Source organism: Gorilla gorilla, chromosome 9 (assembly GCF_029281585.2).
Source record: "Gorilla gorilla gorilla isolate KB3781 chromosome 9, NHGRI_mGorGor1-v2.1_pri, whole genome shotgun sequence".
Taxonomy (NCBI): domain Eukaryota; kingdom Metazoa; phylum Chordata; class Mammalia; order Primates; family Hominidae; genus Gorilla; species Gorilla gorilla.
In genome coordinates, this window is record NC_073233.2 from 71,367,138 (window position 1) to 71,388,477 (window position 21,340).

The 21,340-nt window shown below is 41.4% G+C and overlaps 1 protein-coding gene across 6 annotated transcripts in view; it reads right to left on the minus strand.

Annotated features, from left to right (window-relative positions):
* Positions 1-4,026: 4,026 nt before the first annotated feature.
* The window catches only part of PLAAT5 (phospholipase A and acyltransferase 5), a 28,294-nt gene continuing 10,980 nt past the window's right edge, over positions 4,027-21,340 (minus strand). For 3 of the 6 annotated variants that reach the window (XM_019035701.4, XM_019035702.4, XM_019035700.4), the window contains exons 4-7: positions 10,419-10,568; positions 9,504-9,612; positions 7,256-7,518; positions 4,491-4,749 (exon numbers count right to left, since the gene is read on the minus strand). In XM_019035701.4, coding sequence (XP_018891246.3) covers positions 4,657-4,749; positions 7,256-7,518; positions 9,504-9,612; positions 10,419-10,568 — 615 coding nt within the window. In that variant the 3' untranslated portion in view covers positions 4,491-4,656. Of the gene's footprint in view, positions 4,750-7,255; positions 7,519-9,503; positions 9,613-10,418; positions 10,569-21,340 lie in introns of all 6 variants that reach the window. The other 3 variants (XM_019035705.4, XM_019035703.4, XM_019035707.4) reach the window with 2 other exon arrangements.

The following is a 21,340-nucleotide window of genomic DNA, read 5'->3' on the forward strand; positions in this document are numbered from 1 at the left end:
ACAACCCCACAATATCACCCCTTACCAAAAAATCTTCCTTCAGCTTAATCTCTCACACTCTAGGTTCCCGTGCCGCCCCTAATCCCGCTCGAAGCAGCCCCGACAGACATCGTCCATTATCTCTCCATGCCACCCCCAAAAATTTTCGCCGCCCCAACACTTCAACACTATTATGTTTTATTTTCCTTATTAATATAAGAAGACAGGAATGTCAGGCCTCTGAGCCCAAGCTAAGCCATCATATCCCCTATGACCTGCATGTATACATCCAGATGGCCTAAAGTAACTGAAGAATCACAAAAGAAGTGATATTTAAATGGCCTGTTCCTGCCTTAACTGATGACATTCCACCACAAAAGAAGTTAAAATGGCCAGTCCTTCCCTTAACTGATAACATTACCTTGTGAAATTCCTTCTCCTGGCTCATCCTGGCTCAAAAAGCTCCCCCACTGAGCACCTTGTGACCCCCACCCCTGCCCACCAGAGAACAACCCCCCTTTGACTGTAATTTTCCTTTACCTACCCAAATCTTGTAAAACGGCCCCACCCCTATCTCCCTTCGCTGACTGTTTTCGGACTCAGCCCACCTGCACCCAGGTGAAACAGCCTTGTTGCTCACATAAAGCCTGTTTGGTGGTCTCTTCACACGGATGCAAATGAAACTCCATATCATTTTTTATTGTGTTTATTTGATTATTCTCTTTTCTTCATTAGTCTAGCTAGCAGCCTATTTCATTAATTTTTTCAAAAAAAAAAAAAAAGCCCCTGGATTCACTGATTATTTGAAAAGTTTTTTGTGTCTCTGTCTCCTTCAGTTCCACTCTGATGTTACTTTTTTCTTGTCTTCTGCTAGCTCAATCATCCCAGGTCAACATCCCAGGTCAATTCCTGCTGTGCTGGCAGCAGGAATTTCAAGCCAGTGATTCATAGCTTGCTGGGCTCCATGGGAGTGGGACCTGCTGAGCGAGACTACTTGGCTCCCTGGCTTCAGCCTCCTTTCCAGGTAAGTGAACGGTTCTGACTCTCTGGGGTTCCAGGCGCCACCAGGGGACGAAAAAAAATTTCTGCAGCTGGCTCGGTGTCTGCCCGAACAGCCGCCCAGTTTTGTGCTTGAAACCCAGGGCCCTGGTGGTGTAGGCTCACCATGGAATCTCCTGGTCTGCGGATTGCAAAAGCTATGGGAAAAGCGTAGTATCTGGGTGGGATAGCACAGTCCCTCATGGCTTCCCTTGGCTGGGAAAGGGAGGCCTCCTGCTCCTTGCACTTCCCGGGTAAGGTGATGCCCCACCTTGCTTATGCTCGCCCTCCATGGGCTGCACCCACTGTCTAACCAGTCGCAATGAGATGAACAGGGTATCTCAGTTGGAAATGCAGAAATCACCCGCCTTCTGCATAGGTCTCACTGGGAGCTGCAGACTGGAGCTGTTCCTATTTGACCACCTTGCCAGAACCCCCAACAAGAATATTTTTAAAACAAAGTAAATACCACCATACTCCTGGAAAAAATAATACACTTTTGCTGTCTGCCAAGAAGCAGCAGCATGGGGTTCACAAATAGTTGGATTCCTAGTAAAGATTCTGCCCAGCTGAAAGTTGGCTTTGAAAATAATGCAACCAGAAACTTTGGGAGAACAGAACTTTAAGTGGCTCAGATAGCCTTCTTAGAGTTTGGATTACCATTGGTTGTTCTCCTAAAGTGATAAGAAGTTTCTAGAGGAAAAGTGTGGAGATCAAAATGGCCTATGATCACCAGAATGCTATATATCCAGCCCCTATGCCCTTTGTGCTGTACTTGCCTATGTGGGTTATAAGGACCCAAGTCCTACCGAGTCAGGAATCACCCTTCCCTTTAAAATCTTCCTTCTTTGACAAAGCCCCACTCCTGCATGACTGCAGGAAATCCAGTTCTTTCCCAAAATATTCCAGAGGATACCAAAGGTAGCTTACATTTTCAACCAACATGGTGCCTCTCTGGTCTGCTTGTTTCCTATGGACCACCACTGGTCCTGAGCCTCTTCTCTCCATAGCTACAAACTTTTTGGGTACCACAAACCATACTTCTCCTTTTATTCCCCAAGAACAGCTAATAACAAAGCTTGAAGATAACAAAAGAGGAGTATATGACAATAACTTAAAACTGGGAACTAGAGAGCAGCTTCTTTCTACTCCTGGTGTCACCCAAGGGTCCCTTCTGGCTTTTCCCCTGCTGCCTCTGCCCTGCTGCCCCTATGGTGGGGTCCATTCCCTTTTTTTCAGTTGGCATCTCTGGCTGACATGTTCTCCACCCCTAGGCAGCAAAACCAGATTCCTTTATGGCTCTAAAATCTCTGTAGAGATGTTTGTTTCCTAAAGTCATCTTTTCTATCATTAAGCAAAATAACTGGATTGTGCGCAGCCCCTGCTGGCTCATGTGTCACTAGTACTGGGCCTCCCTACCATGAAGGAACCCAGCACTTTCAAGTTCTCTGATTCTCCATGTGACATGCCCAAGTGAACCAATACCACCACTGGCCCAATCACCCACCCATTCCCAAAAAGTGAAAAATAAGCACACAAACAAGTGACTAGTGTTTAACTAATCTCAGAAACATTTGCATTCAGAGTACTTTCCCTTAGAATTTTCTCCTCTCCACTCCATGAGGAGTGGGCATGTGCTTTATTATATCAACAAGACTAAGAAGCCGCACCCGAGTGGTCCCACTCAAAGAAGAGATTTCTGTTTCTACCTCAAAATGCAGAAACCACTACAGATTGAAAGAGAAACACACACACACTTTAAGAAACTCTCCCTTCCTCATCTTCAAAGTGTGGGGTATGCATTCCAGATCCCTCAGCCTGATGGACAGCTTGGAAGTGGAAGGGACCAATGTCCAGCAAGTGGCCTTTGCCCCATGTCCATTGTGCCTTGTGTCTTCCCAGCCAACTCAAAACTCCTCACATCCAGCCCCCAGACTACCGCTCATGGGCTCAGGCAAAGGTGGGAGTAGCCAGGGTTTGGCACTTGGGAGACACTCAAAAATATTTTTTGGACAAACAAGTGAATGTGAGCCCTGAAACTTTCTAGAGAGTCTCTGTCCCATTGGGTTCAAGCCAGTAAAAAGCCAGAGAAGTGTCTTTCTGTCCCAAACATAAGCAAGAGATTGATGAGTCCTTTGTGCAGAAGTTACTGAACACTCCTTGGTGTGGAGGAGTTTTTTGTTAATGAAACAACATCCAGTTTGTTTGATGAAAGATTAATATGGTCAATGAGCTCAAAGTCATCTTCAGATTAAAGCATTCACTAAAACATGGCTGGGTTAGTTTGCAGCCAAAAGGAATAAATATACTTTATAAAATATGAGTTCCTGGTACTCAGGTTCTGCTTCCAAGGAAGTCTCAACCTAGACCATATAATGAATAGAGACTGAAGGAAGAGGTATTGGGAACTCAACTGATTCTCAGGCAGGGGAGTGTGAGAGGAAATGGGGAAGAGGAACTAGGGATATCAGTTTCATCCTGGTCATGATTCACAGAAATGAGTGCAGAGGGAAGACAAAGTCAGATGCCCAGACTGCAGTGTCGGGGAACAGGAGGCCATTGAGTTTAGATTGCTAAGAAAAGGATGGAGGGTAAAAACATTGAAGAGTTTCAGTGAGAGTCTATTTTCTCCAAATAGGAGAAAAGCTTATGGAGATACCAACAGACCATATCTGAAACACTTTGAGGGTTCCATCTTGCTCTTTTCCACATTCTTCATATTTTCTAGGTATCTCTGGAGGCATAAGAGAACACTTCTCTAGCTTTTTTGGGTGGCTTCAGCTACCAGCTATCACTACAATCCCCAGCCATAATTTCAGATCTTCCATCCTGTCAACTTTCTTCAAAACACAAAAATAACTCCTTTCTCTCCCTCACTCACACAGTAGAGTTCAATTGATTAAACTTATCAAATTATTTTAAATATTCATCTGAAATCAGTGAGACTAGAAACTTCACATTTTAGGGTAATTATGAGGTACAAAAGCAAGATAAATTGTCTTATCGATGACACTTTTGATAGAAGATTTTTAAACAATAAGGCATAAAGTTGATGTATAATTTTAAAAAGAAAATATTTCTTGGGATATGTGTTTCTAGATTAAGGTACAGTGGGCCCTGAATAACGAATCTCAGTTTTTCTTAAGGTCCTCCTCCTCTGAGCTACACTGTGGGTTGAAAAGGGCAGGATTATCATAAATGGAAAGAAGCTAGAGGCATTTTAGTTAAATAAAAAGAACATCTGGAAAAAGACATCTTCGTTGCTGGAAATATTCAAGCAGAGGTTTCTGGGATGTTTCTGATGGCACTCAAGCATCAGAGACCAAGGTCAGCCTAAGAAACAAGCAAGGTCCCATCCTACAAAGAGAGTGAAATTAAATCCGTATATGAAATGCCTAGCACAGTGCCTGGCGCATAAGAGATACACACTAGATACCAGATCCTTCCCATCCTGAGAGTCTGTGGGTCTATGCTCGTATATATTGGATGTATTTCTGGAAGGGTAATTAGATACATTGTAGATTCTTCCAGAAGTTCACAATTTTCTTAATCGGAGCCATTGAGAGAAGGCAAGGGAAGGAAACATGTTCTTTTTGCTTGTGTCAGTAACTCTTCCTCTAGCTGGAGTTTTCATCACCTTCAGGCAGTTATTGGTTTGCGCTTTATGCTATCCACTACAGCTGAAATAGCTGCTCCAGCAGCCTTCGCTCCTTCCATCAGGGCGTGCTCTACCTGCAAAGCACATCAGTTCACATGACAATCAGTACCAATCCTAGGCTTGCACCCTCCCCTACCTCCACCCCACCATACCCATTCAGCAACCAGCCTGTCTGGAGTCTATTCCCAAGAGAAGAAGCAGTCCATGCTATCTTATATTTTCAAAACTCCTAGAGTGACAAGAGACCAAGAAAAGCCAGGATTGTTGGAGACAGACAACCCCTTCCTCCCTCTGTGCCATTTGGCCCAGGGTCTGCTTCCAGTGTGGGGCTCAGAGGCAAAGGATCTCACAGCACCACAGCCACTGAGGCCCTCATTCTACAAACAGGGGATCCAAGAGCCAGGGAGCGGAACTCACTTGGACAGAGCCATACAGTGAATTCGTGTCCAAACTTAGCTCTTGGGTTCTTGGGCCTCATGACTCCTAGGCCCAAGCTTCTTCAGAGGACTTCTTGTAATGCCCTCAGTCCTTGGGGTCTTCATGTGCAAATTCTCACGGGATGGGAGGTTTCTCACACCAGGGCCCATCAAGCCCCTGACACTAGAGCAAAGCCTCACAAGAATGGAGTGCAGGCTGGAGAGGATGCAGAGCAGAGAGGAGGAAGGTGCAGAAAGTAAAGGGCACAGCAGGGAGGCTGCCAATGGTCACTGAGGATGGGCTGGCAAAAGCAGAGACTAACATTGGAATGTGAGCCCAATCTGCTTAGACAACAGAAGAAACATAGAAAAAAAATAGAATAATTATGTTCTTCTTTTAATCCTTAATTTTTTTCATCTCTTTAAAGGGGGATAATAGGTCGGGTGTGGTGGCTCACGCCTGTAATCCCAGCACTTTGGGAGGCTGAGGCGTGTGGATCACGAGGTCAAGAGATTGAGACCATCCTGACCAACATGGTGAAACCCCATCTCTACTAAAAATACAAAAATTAGCTGGGCATGGTGGCGTACACCTGTAGTCCCAGCTACTCAGGAGGCTGAGGCAGGAGAACCGCTTGAACCTGGGAGGCAGAGGTTGCAGTGAGCCGAGATCAAACCATCGCACTCCAGTCTGGGTGACAGAGCAAGACTCTGTCTCAAAAAAAAAGGGGGAGTAGTGATAATAAATACTTTCTCTGCTCATCTCATGGAGTTTTAGTAAGGATCACCTATTAACATGAATAGCCCAAGTCTTCACATACATTTAGGATTCAAAGTTATTTCACATGCACTGAACTACATGAATTTATTACTTCTCTATATGGGAGGAAATGACAGAGCCAAATGCAGTATAGGCCAGGCAGGTAATGTGAGTGAGGAAGGTGGGTGACATACCTACCCCTTATCCCCTGCAAAGCCACAGCATGTCCCTACAGAGTGTCAGCAAGTAGGAATGCCAGCCCAGTGGCCTGATCAATTGTATGTTAAAAAGAAAGCTGAGGGCCAGGCTCAGTGGCTCATGCCTGTAATCTAGCACTTTGGGAGGCCGAGGCGGGTGGATCACCTGAGGTCAGGCATTCGAGACCAGCCTGGCCAACATGGCAAAACCCCGTTTCTACTCAAAATACAAAAATTAGCCAGACGTGGTGGCGCACACCTAGTAATCCCAGCTACTTGGCAGACTGAGGCAGGAGAATCGCTTGAACCCAGGAGGCAGAGGTTGCAGTGAGCCGAGATTGCGCTACTGCACTCCAACTTGGGCGACAGAGCAAAACTCTGTCTCAAAAAAAAGAGAGAGAGACAGAAGCTGAGAACCTACATCTTTTTATATAAAATTTTATATAAAATTTCTATATTTTTAAATATTGGCAAGTAATTCAAACAAAAAGTATGTGTGTGTATGTGTGTGTATCCAAGATGTGGCCCACAAGGTACTAGTTTGCAATTTTATCAATAGAGTATCTGCTTCGGCTTATCCCTGCTTTGTTAAGGAAGAAATGGTCTTTGGCCAGTCACAGTGGTTCACACCTGTAATCCCAGCACTTTGGGAGGTCGAAGTGGAGGATCACTTGAGCCCAGGAGTTCAAGACCAGCCTGGGCAACATAGCAAAACCACCTCTCTAAAAAAAATTAAAATTAACTGGGTGTGGTTATGCACACCTGAAGTCCCAGCTATTCAGGAGGCTAAGGCAGGAGGACGGCCTGAGCCCAGGAGGTTGTGGCTGCAATGAGCCATGATTATGTCATTACACTCCAGCCTAGGTGACAGAGTGAGATCCTGTCTCCAAAGAAAGAGGAGAAAAAAAGAAAAGAAAGAAAAGCTTTCAGAAATATACTGATTTGACCAAGGATACCCCTCTAGTTAATAGTTGAGCTGGGGCTCCAACCGCTGGTCTTACTATTAGCCCAGTGCCTTTTCTACTCCTCCCTGGGTTAATAAAGGTGAAAATACCTCCTGAACCATAAAGTCCTGCAGAAATAGAAGGCCCTACCAGTATAACGAATAATATAATGAAAGCCCTGATTGCCATTCTGATCACTAATGAAATGACAAACCCCAAGAAAGCTCTGGAAGAAGCCATCATCAGAGCAAATGGGGTCACACCTGCTGGCTCCGGGGTATGCCGTATCTGAGGCCATTGACAAAGTGCTCACAGTTCCCTTCAATCAGGCTGTACTGCACGATCTTGTTGACCATCTTTTTTGTACGCTGGATGATCTTGTCCACCGGCAGGGGCAGGTACGTCCCATCTAGCTTGTTATTGACCTTCCAGGAGCAGCCATGCAGCACATCCTCCAGACGACTGTATTTCACCACGGCCCGATTGCTAAAGATGGAAGTAATGCTGCCCACCTCAAACTCCTCACCTGGAGACCAAAGACAAACAAAGGTTGGGAAATACAAGGAGTAGCAAAGCAGAGCACAGTCTAAGACTCTGAGTAAGCTGCTTCCCCTGGAGTCTCATTGGCACCATCAGTAGAAGGGTGGCAGAAGAGGGGAAGTTGGAATCAAAGAACCGCAGAGAATCAACTTTCCTGAGAAGCCCTTTGCCCTGCGCCTCACTCCCTGCTCTCAACCCGCACAGGAGTCTCTTTCTCATTAAACTCCTGGAGCACCTTCCCGTGTGGTCCCAGACTGTGTTGCACTGACCTACCCAAGTCCTAGGATTTGAGTCTCATTTCCTGAGAAGACTTCAGTAATCTTCACAAACATGTAAAGAGCACTCTCTATATAAGTGTCAGCTCATGGGTAAAAGGCTATCACATACATGATTATGGTGGTTCCATGTCACGCCTCTCTCTGGAGCTGCCACAGGGGCACAGGGGAAGCCAGCCAAGCAGGGCTCTGAATGGCACCTGCTCCTGCCAGCTTCCACCTACAGCCACTTGACTGACCTCTACTCAAATACACGGATTCTCATTAAGGGTATGTTTGAAAACAGGGTTCCACAGCTTTGAAAAAAGAAATGTTTGAAAGGTGCTACATTATCATATTCAGCCCTGAGATGAGACAGAGACTCAAAGAGGGTCAGGAACCTGCCCAAAGCTGGGTGGGTAGTCATTTAAAGTAGCACTGCTACAACCATGTTGATATGCAAATGTGTATACCCTTCCCTTTATAAGTTGTCCAAGGGCAAGAAGTGCTCCATGATCTTTTCTTACAAATTTGAAGAAAATCTGCTGATTTTATAAAAGCTGGCAATAGATAATTCAGCATTCAGGAACAGAAATGGCAGAATTCATTTTCAGAGAGCAAGATAGGGGTGGGGGAAGACATAACTGATAAGTATCTCTGTGGTTGTACAAGAGGGAAACTCCTGGATTTAGTCTGGAAAGAAGAGATGAATTTCTACATTCTCTGAGTAGGTTCTGAGACAAGAAGTGGGAAGGGTATGAGTGGATGGGGCAGAGAAGAGAGGCAATGAGAAAGGGGCTCTGCTCCATGGGAACATCCCTGCATGGTGAGAGACTGGGCCAGAGGAAGAGGACAGGACACAGGGATGACAGCTGAAAACAAGTTAGGACCAAAGGCCTTTGGTATAGTGCCCTTCTGTAATTCAACTTTGAACTGGCAATACCTGCACAGGAGACAGCACTCAAAGTGCATTCAATGGTATTCCACAGGGTCTGCCTACCCCTTCCTCTCCCAAACCCCAACCCTTATCAGGCCTCATCTCCTGAGATAACCATTGTGACCAGCAGTTCTAGATACCCAATTTTAAGTTGTTTCCCATTTTGCTGTACTCTTCCTCTACTATCATCACCTCCTCCCCCATCAAATCTCCACTAAGATTTAATTAACACAAATTGAATCTCAGCCATATGTTAAGCAGCTGTGAGAAATGAAAGGAGGGCTGTATCTACATTTAGGGTGAAACAGCATGGAGCATGTTGGAACAGCAGCGAGACAAGGTGAGGACCAAGGTGCCAAAGGTGATCAAGAAGCCAGATGCAGTGTCTGAGGACTATAGAAAACAAATGACGATCAGAACGTGTGAGCATCTGCACACTCCTTGGGGAATCCTCAGAAAGATGAGGATAGATGCTCAACTTTTGTCAATACAAAATGGAGCTCAAGTTCTAAAATGTGTGTATTTAAACAAAGGGCCCTCTAGGAGGTCAGGGAACTTGGGCCACGCTCTTTACACTTGTATCACTCTTAGGCCTGGACACTCATTGGTTTTTGGTGAACAGAGACCAAGCTCTGTCACACAGTAAACAAAGGTTCAGTCATGCTTCAAGGGGTCCCATTGCTAAAGAATGGCAGTAACTGAGGAACACAGTAATTAACTGTGCTTCTATTTACTTTGCTAACTTCAATATCAGTATTTCAATAGACTATTCACTCTTACTCGGGGGAGCCAGATGGACCACGCAATCATCTTCTACATAGATGGCCCAGTGCTCATAGCCAATTCGAAAAATCTCAATCAGGTCTCCAGGTCTGGGTCTTGGTTTTCCCTATAAAGGAAAAATAAAAGATAAATGGCACATGCTCAAGGAACTCCAGAGACCTTGTTTTAGGATCAGGGACAGCTCAGCCCAAAGATCCCCTCAGTGTGGTTCATCACTTCACAGAAACCCAAGCTAAAGAAATTTCTCTTCACACTGAGGACCAAAGAAGTCCCCTCCTCTCCTACCCCACTCACATTACTAAAGCCATCAAGGATACCCGTGCCAGTTATCAATGTATTGCCTCTCAGCTGTGAATGTATCCTCCAATATATACCCTGTGATAGATGACTAAACTTGTTTAAGCATTTCTTCCTTAAAGCAAGTAAGATGTTAAACCTTCTCAGTAAAGGGTGCTGGCTTTCTCTTGTACTGCAAGAGAAAGGGGCTCTCCTGCAGTTTCTGGCTGGGGTGGGCAGGATGATGGTCAGTAGTGTGGGTGTGTGGACATCTAGTAGAGTTCTACCTCAGACCCAGGATCCTCAAGGCCTCCTGCCCCTGCTGGCACCCTGATTCCCTCTGCAGGGCCCCCACGTGACCCACCTGAAGCCCAGAGGGTGCCCCCATCCTCTGCACACCCACACCACCAGTTGCTAATAGCCACTTCAGTCCTGCTTGCCCAGCAAACGCAAACTTCTCTATTATCGTGTGTGTGTGTGTGTGTGCGTGTGTGTGTGTGTGTGTGAGAGAGAGAGAGAGAGAGAGAGACAGGTAGAGAGACAATGAGAATACACATGAATAGGCAGGCATAGAGTTGTACATATGATGAGCATCCGTCTTTTTAAAAAATATTTGACCAGAGCTCCAGGTCTCACCTTCACTGCTGTGTTATCATCTCCTAGAGGCCCAGCTTCTATGGCCCTGTGACCTGCAGGTCTTTGGAAATCCATAGCTAAGATGTTAGTACTCCCCTGGAAGCCTAGAAATGGTACTGCTGTCTCTAAGCTGGAGCAAAGAAAAGAGCCCTGGAATATGGAGAGACACAAGATGGTAGTGAAACACCCAGTTACATGTTCTCATTTCACCCAAGACCTTTGGCCAAAACAGGGTATAAAAGATTCATTCCCAAAAGTGATACTAAGAAGATATGGAAAATGTGAACATGAGAATTTACAATTAAGGAAAGGCTGTAAAAGTGTGGGTGAGTGCAAAGTGCACAAAGGAGGTCATAATGGACTTAATTAATGTCATTAATGTCGTTAATTTGTCAACTACTCAGAGCAAAATATTTTAATGTAATACATATGTGAAAGTCTCTAGCAAATTTTCGAATTCAAATAGACATAAGACATGACATACTGGAGAGAAACCTTTCAAGTGTAAAGAATATGGCAAATTGGCCAGGTGCAGTGGCTCACACCTTTAATACTAGCACTTTGGGATCACCTGAGGTCAGGAGTTCAAGATCAGCCTGACCAGCATGGTGAAACCCCATCTCCACTAAAAATACAAAAAAATTAGCCAGGCTTGGTGGCACGCACCTACAGTTCTAGCTATTCAGGAGGCCGAGGCAGGAGAATAGCTTGAACCCAGGAGGTGGAAGTTACAGTGAGCTAAGATCGCGCCATTGCACTTCAGCCTGGGTGACAGAGCAAGACTCCCATCTCAAAAAAAAAAAACAAAAAAAAGAATGTGGCAAATTATTTCACGTGCTCTCACACCTAACTCAACGTCAGAGAAGTCATACTAGACAGAATTCTTACAGATGTGAATAATGTGGCAAAGCCTTTAACTGGTCTTCAAACCTTAATGAACATAAGAGAATTCATAGTAGAGAGAAACCCTATAAATGTAAAGGATGTGACAAAGCCTTTTAAGTGCATCTCAAGCCTTACTAAACGTAAGATAATTCGTGCTGGAGAAAAACCCTACAAATGCAAAGAATGTGGTAAAGCTTTTAACCAGTCTTCAACTCTTATTATACATAAGAGATTCATACTGGAGAGAAACCCTATGATTGAATATGGCAAAGCATTTTAAAGGTCCTTAAACATAAGATAATTCATACCGGAGATAAACTCTACAAATCTGAAAAATGTGGAAAAGCTTTTAACCACACCTCATGCTTTTCTAAACATAAATTATACTGGTGAGAAATCCTAGAAATGTGAAGAACGTGGCAAAGCCTTTAAATGGATGTCACACCTTACTGTATGTAAGATAATTCATACTAAAGAAAACCCTTACAAATATAAATAATGTGGCAAAACTTTTAATTAATGTTCATGCCTTATTGCACACAAAAGCATTTATACTTTAGAAAAATTGTACAAATATAAAGAATGTGGAAAAGCCATTGCTATCTGCTCACATCTTACTCAAAATCAGAGAATTCATACTTAATGAAACCATTATAAATGTAATTACTGTAAAAAAACTTTCAGAAAATATAAGCCTTTAAAGTGAATAAGAGTATTTATTCTGAAGAAAAACATTACATATATAAAGAGGATTGTAGTGCCTTTACTTGTATTACAAACCTTATTGTACACATTTTATACTAGAGGAAAACACCAAAGCAGTTGTTCAAACCTTGTTGAACATCAGAGAATTTATGTTGCAAAGAAACCTTACAGATGAAATGAATGTAGAAACACATTTGTTTAAAAACTCCAGCATGGAGAACACCAGAGAGTTCATACTAAAAGATACTTTTGCAGATGCAGTAAATGTGAAAAAAATATTTAATCAAACATTAAGTCTATATAAACATCAGAGGATTCACAGTAGAAAGAACTAAGGTACTGACACTTCATACATTACACTAAATAAGAGTGTTGAGTACAGAAAATAATTCAAAGCTAAAACTGTCAGATTTTTTTTTTGTATATAACTTTAAAAGAAACAGAAGACTTTTTTTGAAGAGTTATAATTACAAAGTATTTGTTTTCCCTTGAAAAAATTATAGTTTGTTGAAAGCAAATGTAATTTAATTCTCAAATTACTTCATGCTGTTCCTTCATTCCTATTGTTTATGTGAAAGCATGTGATCCATTATTGTTTCATCAGATCTATGATAGATTCTTTTTCATTAGTTGGGCATTATTTATGACCATTTCCATGGAAGAGTAAAGACATTGAAATGCAAGGTGCGCAATGAAAATCTAAGTGGAGAGGCTCTTTGTGGTTGACTTATAACATTGTTTGAGTGAAGCAAGAGGTAGGTGTTCAGAGTAATATTCTTCTACATGATAGTGAGACGAAAACATTTTGAATTTTAGTAGTAAATCATTTTACCAATTGTACTTTTATGTAATAAAATGCAGTACATTTTGAAATTCTGATTTAAGATTACAGGTGAACTTAATTTTTTAAACAAAACTGTTTTTAAAAAATATTAATAGGCTGGATAAAGAAAATGTGGAATACTATGCAGCCATAAAAAGGATGAGATCATGTCCTTTGTAGGGACATGGTTGGAGCTGGAAGCCGTTATCCTAAGCAAACTAACACAGGAACTGAAAACCAAACACCGCATGTTCTCACTTATAAATGGGAGCTGAATGATGAGAACACGTGGACACACAGAAAGGGGAACAACACACATTGGGGCCTGTCAGGGTGGGGGTTGGAGGAGGGAGAGCATCAGGAACAATAGTGAATGGATGCTGGACTTAATATTAAGGTGATGGGTTGATCTGTGCACAAACCACCATAGCACAATTTTATCTATGTAACAAACCTGCACATCCTGCACACATACCCCAGAACTTAAAAAGTTGAAGAAAACAAAAGGAAAGAAAAAAACAGCCCAAACAGCCATCAATAAGGACCAGTTAAGTAAATAATCCTATATCCACACACACAGAGACATTAGAGAGAGCAAGTTGAATTTACATGAGCAGCGTAATGCTGCTGAGATTCATGCTTGCTGCAGCCTGTGTCAGTTACTCCGTTATATGGAGGCACCACATTTTGCTTAAACAACATTGTTCTTTTTCAGTATCACTTTGGCTATCCCAGGTCCTTTGTCTTTCCATGTAAATTTTAGGATCACTTCATCAATGGTTATCAAAAAAAATATTTTGACAGGGATTGTGTTTAATCTGTAGATCGATTTGGTGAAGACTGCCACCTTAAGATTGCAGATATTTCGCAATCTACAAACATGGAATTTTTTGTGTGTACTTAAATCTTCAATCTCCCTTACCAATGTTTTGTAGCCTAACATTTTTGTTAAAGTTATTCCTAAGTATTTTATGCTATGATGAATAGAATTATTTTCTTAGTTTCATTTTCAGGTAGTTCACTTGTAACATATAGAAATTCCATTGCTTTTGTACATTAGCCTTATATTCTGCAACTTTGCTGAACATATTTAATTCTAATGGTTTTGTGGCCCAGGCGCGGTGGCTCCTGCCTGTAATCCCAGCACTTTGGGAGGCCAAGGTGGGTGGATCACTTGAGGCAAGGAATTCAAGACCAGCCTGGGCAACATGGTGAAACCCCATCTCTATTAAAAATACAAAAAAAAAAAAAAAAATGAGCCAGGAGTGGTGGCGCACGCCTGTAGTCCCAGTTACTTGGGAGGCTGAGGCACGAGAATCGCTTGAATCCGGGAGGCAGAGGTGGAAGTGAGCTGAGATCGTGCCACTGCACCACCGCACTCCAGCATAGGTGACAGAGCAAGACTCTGTCTCAAAAAAAAAAAAAAAGTTCTAATAGTTTTGTAAGTACAGGCATGTCTCATTTTATTGTGCTTTGCTTTATTGTGCTTCACAGATATTTCATTTTTTACAGATTAAAGGTTTGTGACAACCGTGCGTCAGATAAGTCAATTGGTGCCTTTTTTCAAACAGCGTGTGCTCGCTTTGTTAGCATTTTTTAGCAATAAAGTATTTTTAATTAAAGCATGTACTTTTTTACATGTAATGCTATTGCAAACTTAATAGGCTACAGAATAATGTAAACATAACTTTTATATGCACTGGGAAACCAAAAAATGTGTGCGACTCACTTTCTTGCAATATTCGTTTTATTCTGACGGTCTAGAACCAAACCCACAATATGTCTGAAGTATACCTGTATGTGATTGATTCCTTAGGATTTTCTACATACATTGAATTTTTCATAGGTGCCCTTTTTCAAGTTGAGGAAACTCCCTTTAATTGAGTTCCAGAGAATTTTTTTTATCATGAATGGCAGATTTTGTCAAACGCTTTTTCCAGGGGTATTGAGATGATCATATGATTTTTGTCCTTTACTCTATTAACATGATTTTTTTTGTTTTTGTTTTTGGTTTTTGGTTTTTTGAGAGGAAGTCTCACTCTGTTGCCCAGGCTGGAGTGCAGTGGCACGATCTTGGCTCACTGCAACCTCCACCTCCTGGTTCAAGTGATTCTCGTGCCTCAGCCTCCCGAGTAGCTGGATTACAGGCGTGTGTCACCACTCCCGGGTAATTTGTTTGGTTTGTTTCACCTTGTTAACCAGGCTGGTCTCAAACTCCTGACCTCAAGTGATCCGCCTGCCTCCACCTCCCAAAGGGCTAGGATTACAGGCATGCCCCACAGCGCCCAGCCCTGGTTATTACATTAATTGACTTGGGGGTGTTACACCAAACTTACATTTCTGGGATAAATCTTAGTCACTGTGTATAATCATTTTTATATACATGCTGGATTCCATTTGCTAGCATTTTTCTGAGGGTTTTTACATGTATATTCATAGAGATATTAGTCTTGTAGCTTTCTTTTTTTGAGATATCTTGGCTTTGGTATCAAGGTAATACTGGCCTCACAGAATGAGTTGGGAAGCATTTCTTCCTCTATTTTCAGAAAGAGTTTATGAAAGATTGGTAATTTTTCTTATTTAAACGCATGGTAGAATTCTTGAGCAAAGCCATCTGGGCATGAGATTTTCTTTGTGAAAAGATTTTTATTTACTAATTCAATTTAGATTTTCTAGTTTTTCTTGAGCCAGTTTTATAATTTGTGTCTTTCTAGGAACTTACCCAATTCATCTCAGTTGTCTAATTTGTTTGCTTAAAGTTTTTCACAGTGTTCCCTTTTATGTCTATAAGATTGATAGTGAGCCCCTCTTACATTCCCAGTTTTGGCAATTTGAGTGCTCTCTCTTTTTTTCTTGGTTAGTGTAGCTAAAAGTTTGTCTATTTTACCTTTCCAAAATACTATCTTTTGGCTTCATTCATTTTCTTTATTGATTTCTGTTTTCTATTTCATTGATTTCTACTCCAGTTGTTATCATTTTCTTACTTCTGCTTGTTTTGGTTTTAGTTTGCTTTGTTTCCCTAGTTTCCTAAGGTAGGAGCTTAGATTATTGATTTGAGATATTTTTTCCTCTCTAATACAGGCATTTGCAGCTATAAATTTTCCTCTAAGCACTTCAGCTGCATCTCATAAAATTGATATGTTCTGTGTTCATTTTCACTCAACTCAAAACATTTTCTAACTTCCTTGTTCCTTTTTTGACCATGGGTTATTTAGATGTATGTTGCTTAATTTCCAAATACTTGTGAATTTCCCAAAATATCACTTGGCTATTAATTTCTAATTTAATTTCATGTGATCAAATAAAATATTTTGCAGGATTTCAATCCCTTCAAATTTACTGAGACTTGCTTTATGGCCTAGAAGAGGGTCTATGCTGGAAAACACTCATGTGTGCTAGAGAAGAATATGTACTCTGTTGTTGAGTAACATGTTTTATAAATGTCAGTTAGATCATGTCAGTTAGTTGCTTACATCTTCTATCTGCTCACTGATTTTCTGTCTAGTTGTTCTATCCACTATTGAGAGTGGGGTATTGAAGTCTCCCAACTATTATTTCTGAATTCCCAATTTATCCCTTTATTTCTATGAGTTTTTGCTTCATACTTTTTGGCATTATTTTGTTGGATATGTATATGTTTATAATTGTTATATCTTCCTGATGAATTCACCTTTTGTCATTATAGAATGACCCTTTTTTTCTAATAATACCTCTTCTCTTAAAGTCTATTTTGTCTGATATTAGTACAACCACTCCTGCTATGGCTACTGTTTATATCAACCTATTTGTGACTTTAGATCTAAAGTGTGTCTCTTGTGGATGGCATATAACTGGATCTTGTACTATCAAGTCATATGATCTCTGCCTTTTTTTGGTGTGTTTAATTCATTCACATTTAATGTTACTATTAATAAAGTTGGATTTATGACTATAAATATGACTATAATTTTACTGTCAATCTTCTGTACGTCACGTCTTTTTTGTTCCTCTGTTCCTCTTTTGCCTTCTTTTTTGTATCAAATACGTATTTTGTAATGATCATTTTAATTCCTCTGTTAACTTTTTAATAACATTTTTAATTGTTTTCTTTGTGGTTGCTCTAGGGATTACAATGTGCATCTTGACTTATTGCTGTCTACTTCAGATTAATACTAACTTAATTCCTGTAAAATATGGAAACTTAAAATTAGCTCCATTCCTTCTTCCCTCCTTTATGTTATTATTGTCAGATATATTACATCCAAATATGTTATAAACCGAAGACAGTGTTACAAATATTGCTTTATACAAATTTTTGTCTTTTAAATTAGTTAAGAGAAAAAGGAAAAAGTATACTTATCGTCATTTATATTAACTACATTTTACCATTTCTGGTACTCTCCATTTCTTCCTGTTGATTAAGATACTTACTGTCTGGTGTCATTGATCTAATACAGCTTCATTTCAGTCCCTCTCCTTTCTGCTATTACTATTATATTTATTATATATTTGCATGTTATAAGACCAAGAATAGGATTTATAACTAGTTTTATTCAATTACCTTTCAAATTGGTCAGCATAAATGATAAAATATATATTTATATTCTTCTGTATAATTACCTTTACCGGTGCTTTGTATTTCATGTGGCTTAGAATGCTATCTGGTGTGACTTTCTTTCCACCCGAAGAATTTCCTTTGCTATTTATTTTAAGGCAAGTGTGCTAGCCACAAATTCTCTCATTCTCCATTCATCTGGGACTATCTTTATTTCACCTTCATTTTTGCAAGATATATTACTGGATACAAAATTATTGGTTAACAGGTTTTTTTCTTTCAGCACTTTTAATATGTCATCCCACTGCCTTCTGGTCTCCATTGTTTCTGATGAAAAGTTGACTATTGTTTTTTATTGTGCATCTCTTGTATACAATAAGTCTTTTTTTCTCTTGCTGTTTTCAAGATTCTCTCTTTGTGTTTGGCTTTCATCTGTTTGAATGATATGTCTGGGTATTCACAGAGCTTCTTGGGTGTATAGATTAATGTTTTACATCAAATTTGGAAAGTATTCGGTTATCTTTTATATAGGTATTTTTTTCTGCCTTTTTATCGTCTCTCTCTTTCTGGGACCCCAATTATACATTTGTTGGTTTGCTCAATGGTGTCTCCTTGGCCTCTGAGGCTCTGTTCATTTTTCTTTTTCTTTTTCCTCCTACTCTTCATACTAGGTAGTTGCTGTTGATCCATCTTTGAGTTTGCTGATTCTTTTTTCTTTTTGGTAACTCAAATTTGCTGTTAAATCACTCTAGTGAATGTTTTATTTTGGCCATTGTGTTTTTCAACCCCAGTATTTTCATTTGGTGCTTCTTTATCATTTCTACCTCCTTATTAATATTCTATATTTGATCGGTCATTGTCATTCCACTTTCCTTTAATTCTTTAAACTTGATTTTATTAACTTCTTTAAACATACTCATAATAGCAGTTTAGAAGTATTTGCTACATGCAACATGTAGGCCCACTAGGAAAGAGTCTCTACTGTTTTTGTGTTTATGGGTCACTCTTTCCTGTTTCTTTGCAGGTCTCATAATTTGTTGTTGAAAAACTGGACATTCTAGGTAACATACCGTAGCAACTGTGGGTTCTGATCTCCTTCCCCACCCAACCATGGCTGATGGTTGTTGCTGTTTGCTTGCTTGTTTGTTGTTTGTTTTAGTGACCCACCTGGACTGATTCTGTGATGTCTGTTTGTCTCACAGCATGTAACCACTGAGATATCTGCTTAGAGTTTTTTTCTTGTTTTTATTTTTATTTATTTTTTTGAGACAGAGTCTCGCCGTGTCACCCAGGTTGGAGTGCAATGGTGTGATCTCGGCCCACTGCAACCTCCACCTTCCAGGTTCAAACGATTCTCCTGCCTCAGCCTCCTGAGTAGCTGAGATTACAGGTGACTGCCACCATGCACAGCTAATTTTTGCATTTTAGTAGAGACAGGGTTTCACCATGTTGGCCAGGCTGGTCTCGAACTCCTGACCTCGTGATCCGCCCACGTCAGCCTCCCAAAGTGCTGGGATTACAGGCGTGAGCCACAGTGCGCAGCTTCTTGTTTTTAAGCCTGGCTTCCTAGATCGGCATAGCTTAATGGCCAGAAGTTGAGCCACACCTTGTGCCGCGAAGGCTTTACCTTTTGTCAGTGGATCTCTGTGTGGCTTGGAGAATTCATTCAAAGTTCCAGATTTTTATGAGTCTCCAGTCTGTCCTGAATGTGAATGTGTATGCAGCCTTGTGCATACCTTCTAGACCACCAGACACATGCGGCAGCTTTTCAAGACCCTCTTTAGTTGTATCATTACCTGGATTTCCATGTTAAATTTTTGGCAGGCCTATTGGCCTATTGCTTGTCCTAACCAGTACTGCAACCTCAAGCTAGCTGCAATTTTGGTCTTCCATGATTGTCACTGAGATAACTATTGTTTTCAACCACCCTGGGCATGGAAGTAAAGTCAGTCACCCTCTGCTGCCACTGCCATTCCCTCCCACAAGCCCCACCCACCTGGATAGAACTTCCTTACCACAACCACAGAGCTGGAGGTGAAGGGGCAATGCTAAAACACTACAGACTTCCACTGTTCTTTCTGAGAACCAGTAGACTTTTTTTTTTTTTTTTTTTTTTTTTAGACGGAGTCTTGCTCTGTTACCCAGGCTGGAGTGCAGTGGCGCGATCTCAGCTCACTGCAACCTCCGCCTCCCTGGTTTCAAGGGATTCTCCTGCCTCAGCCACCCGAGTAGCTGGGACTACAGGCTCGCGCCACCACGCCCTGCTAATTTTTTGTATTTTTAGTAGAGACGGGGTTTTACCGTGTTAGCCAGGATGGTCTCAATCTCCTGACCTGCCCGCCTTGACCTCCCAAAGTGCTGGGATTACAGGCGTGAGCCCACGCCCGACCACGGATGGACTTTCTTAAATTAACCCTTCTCAATATGTTGTATGGCTTTGGTCAAATTTCCAGTCTTAAAAGGACTGTCTTTGGCAATTTTGTCTAGCTTCATAATTGTTTTGGGAAAAGAGGATTTGCTGAGATCTGCACTCAGCCATTCCACAAGTCCTGCCCACTTGCAGGAATGAGTTTTTGTGGGCACAAAGCAAACAGTATACACTACAATATTTCATGGAAGGAACTGAGGCCGAGAGAGGAAGTGCTTTGTCTAAAGTCCCACAGCAAGTCCATGGTCGAGCTAGGACCAGAACTACTCCCTTGCCCCTGCCAACAAACCAACTCTTTCTTCTGCCTTAAAGGGAAAATGTAATGGCAGCCACATATCCACTAGAGGGCTCCCCATACCAGGCTTCTCACCCAGAAAGCAGAATGATACTGCAGGAGACTTCAAACTGGACTTCATTTTCTTTTGCCATAAGCCCAGGGAAAGCAATAGGGATATCCCCCACCATAAATCCCGGAAGCTGGTAGTATACAGAAGAGGTTGAGTGCTACGAGTTGGGAAGACAGCATGTGAGTGATGTAGATGGATACAGAGGAGCAGAAAGCAGCCAAGAGAGTAAGTGAAGAAAGGGAAAGTGGAGGAGAGCTCTTTCTCGTCCTTTGAAGAAGACTAAAAAGGAACAATAGCAAATAGTATTTTCTTTGTGGTTCGGATAGTAATAAGACTATATTGCTTTAAGCAGATGCCTCTGTCTTCATAAATGGCAAAGGATCAGAGAAACTGTTTTAAAATGTTTATAAAAAAGTCTGAAGTTTAAATATTTTGAAGTTCATTTTAAAAAATCAAGTCAGGTTCAACATTTGCATGTGCAGATGCAGGTAAACAGTTAAATTGCCTTTAATTTATAATTTAGGTATATACAGATTTTTGATTCATAGATTGTCTATTTTTTCCTTTCAGACATAGGTAAATGAGAGAGGAAGAGAAGTTATTTAGCCTAATTTCTTTATATGAACATATGTGCTAAGCTGAGGCCATTTCTGCTATTATACACACATGACACAGGAGAGCCCATAGGCCCATCCTCACTGTTACAGTAATCTAAGGACCATTACTATCTAAGTCCTGACACTGGTCAGGAAGAAAAACAGAAATGCCCATGGACAAAAGATGAACAAGAAGTGAAGAACAGGTGCCAGAGCTCAAATCAATCCAACTCAGGCTATTATTTCTGGCATTGATCAGGGTGAAAGAAATGGCAGTAACAGTAAGATTATGGGACAGGTTTTTCTGAGTCAGTCCAGAGGGAAAGCCACTTGACACGTTATGTTACTCTTGAACCAACCCCTGATTCCATCTCACTCTACCTGAGCACAGACCCCAATACCTTAGAGTCCTAACCAATGCCTTTCACTCACCATCCACCATATCTAGTGGAGGGCAGGGCTCTCAGAGTCGGCCAAGCCAGCTGGACAGTCACGTCTGTTCTTCGTAGGAACATGCAGTCCGTTCTTCACCATCCCTCCACCTTGGACACACTTCCCCACCAACCAAATAGCCAGTTACTTCCCACCCAACATAGCTAGGTCA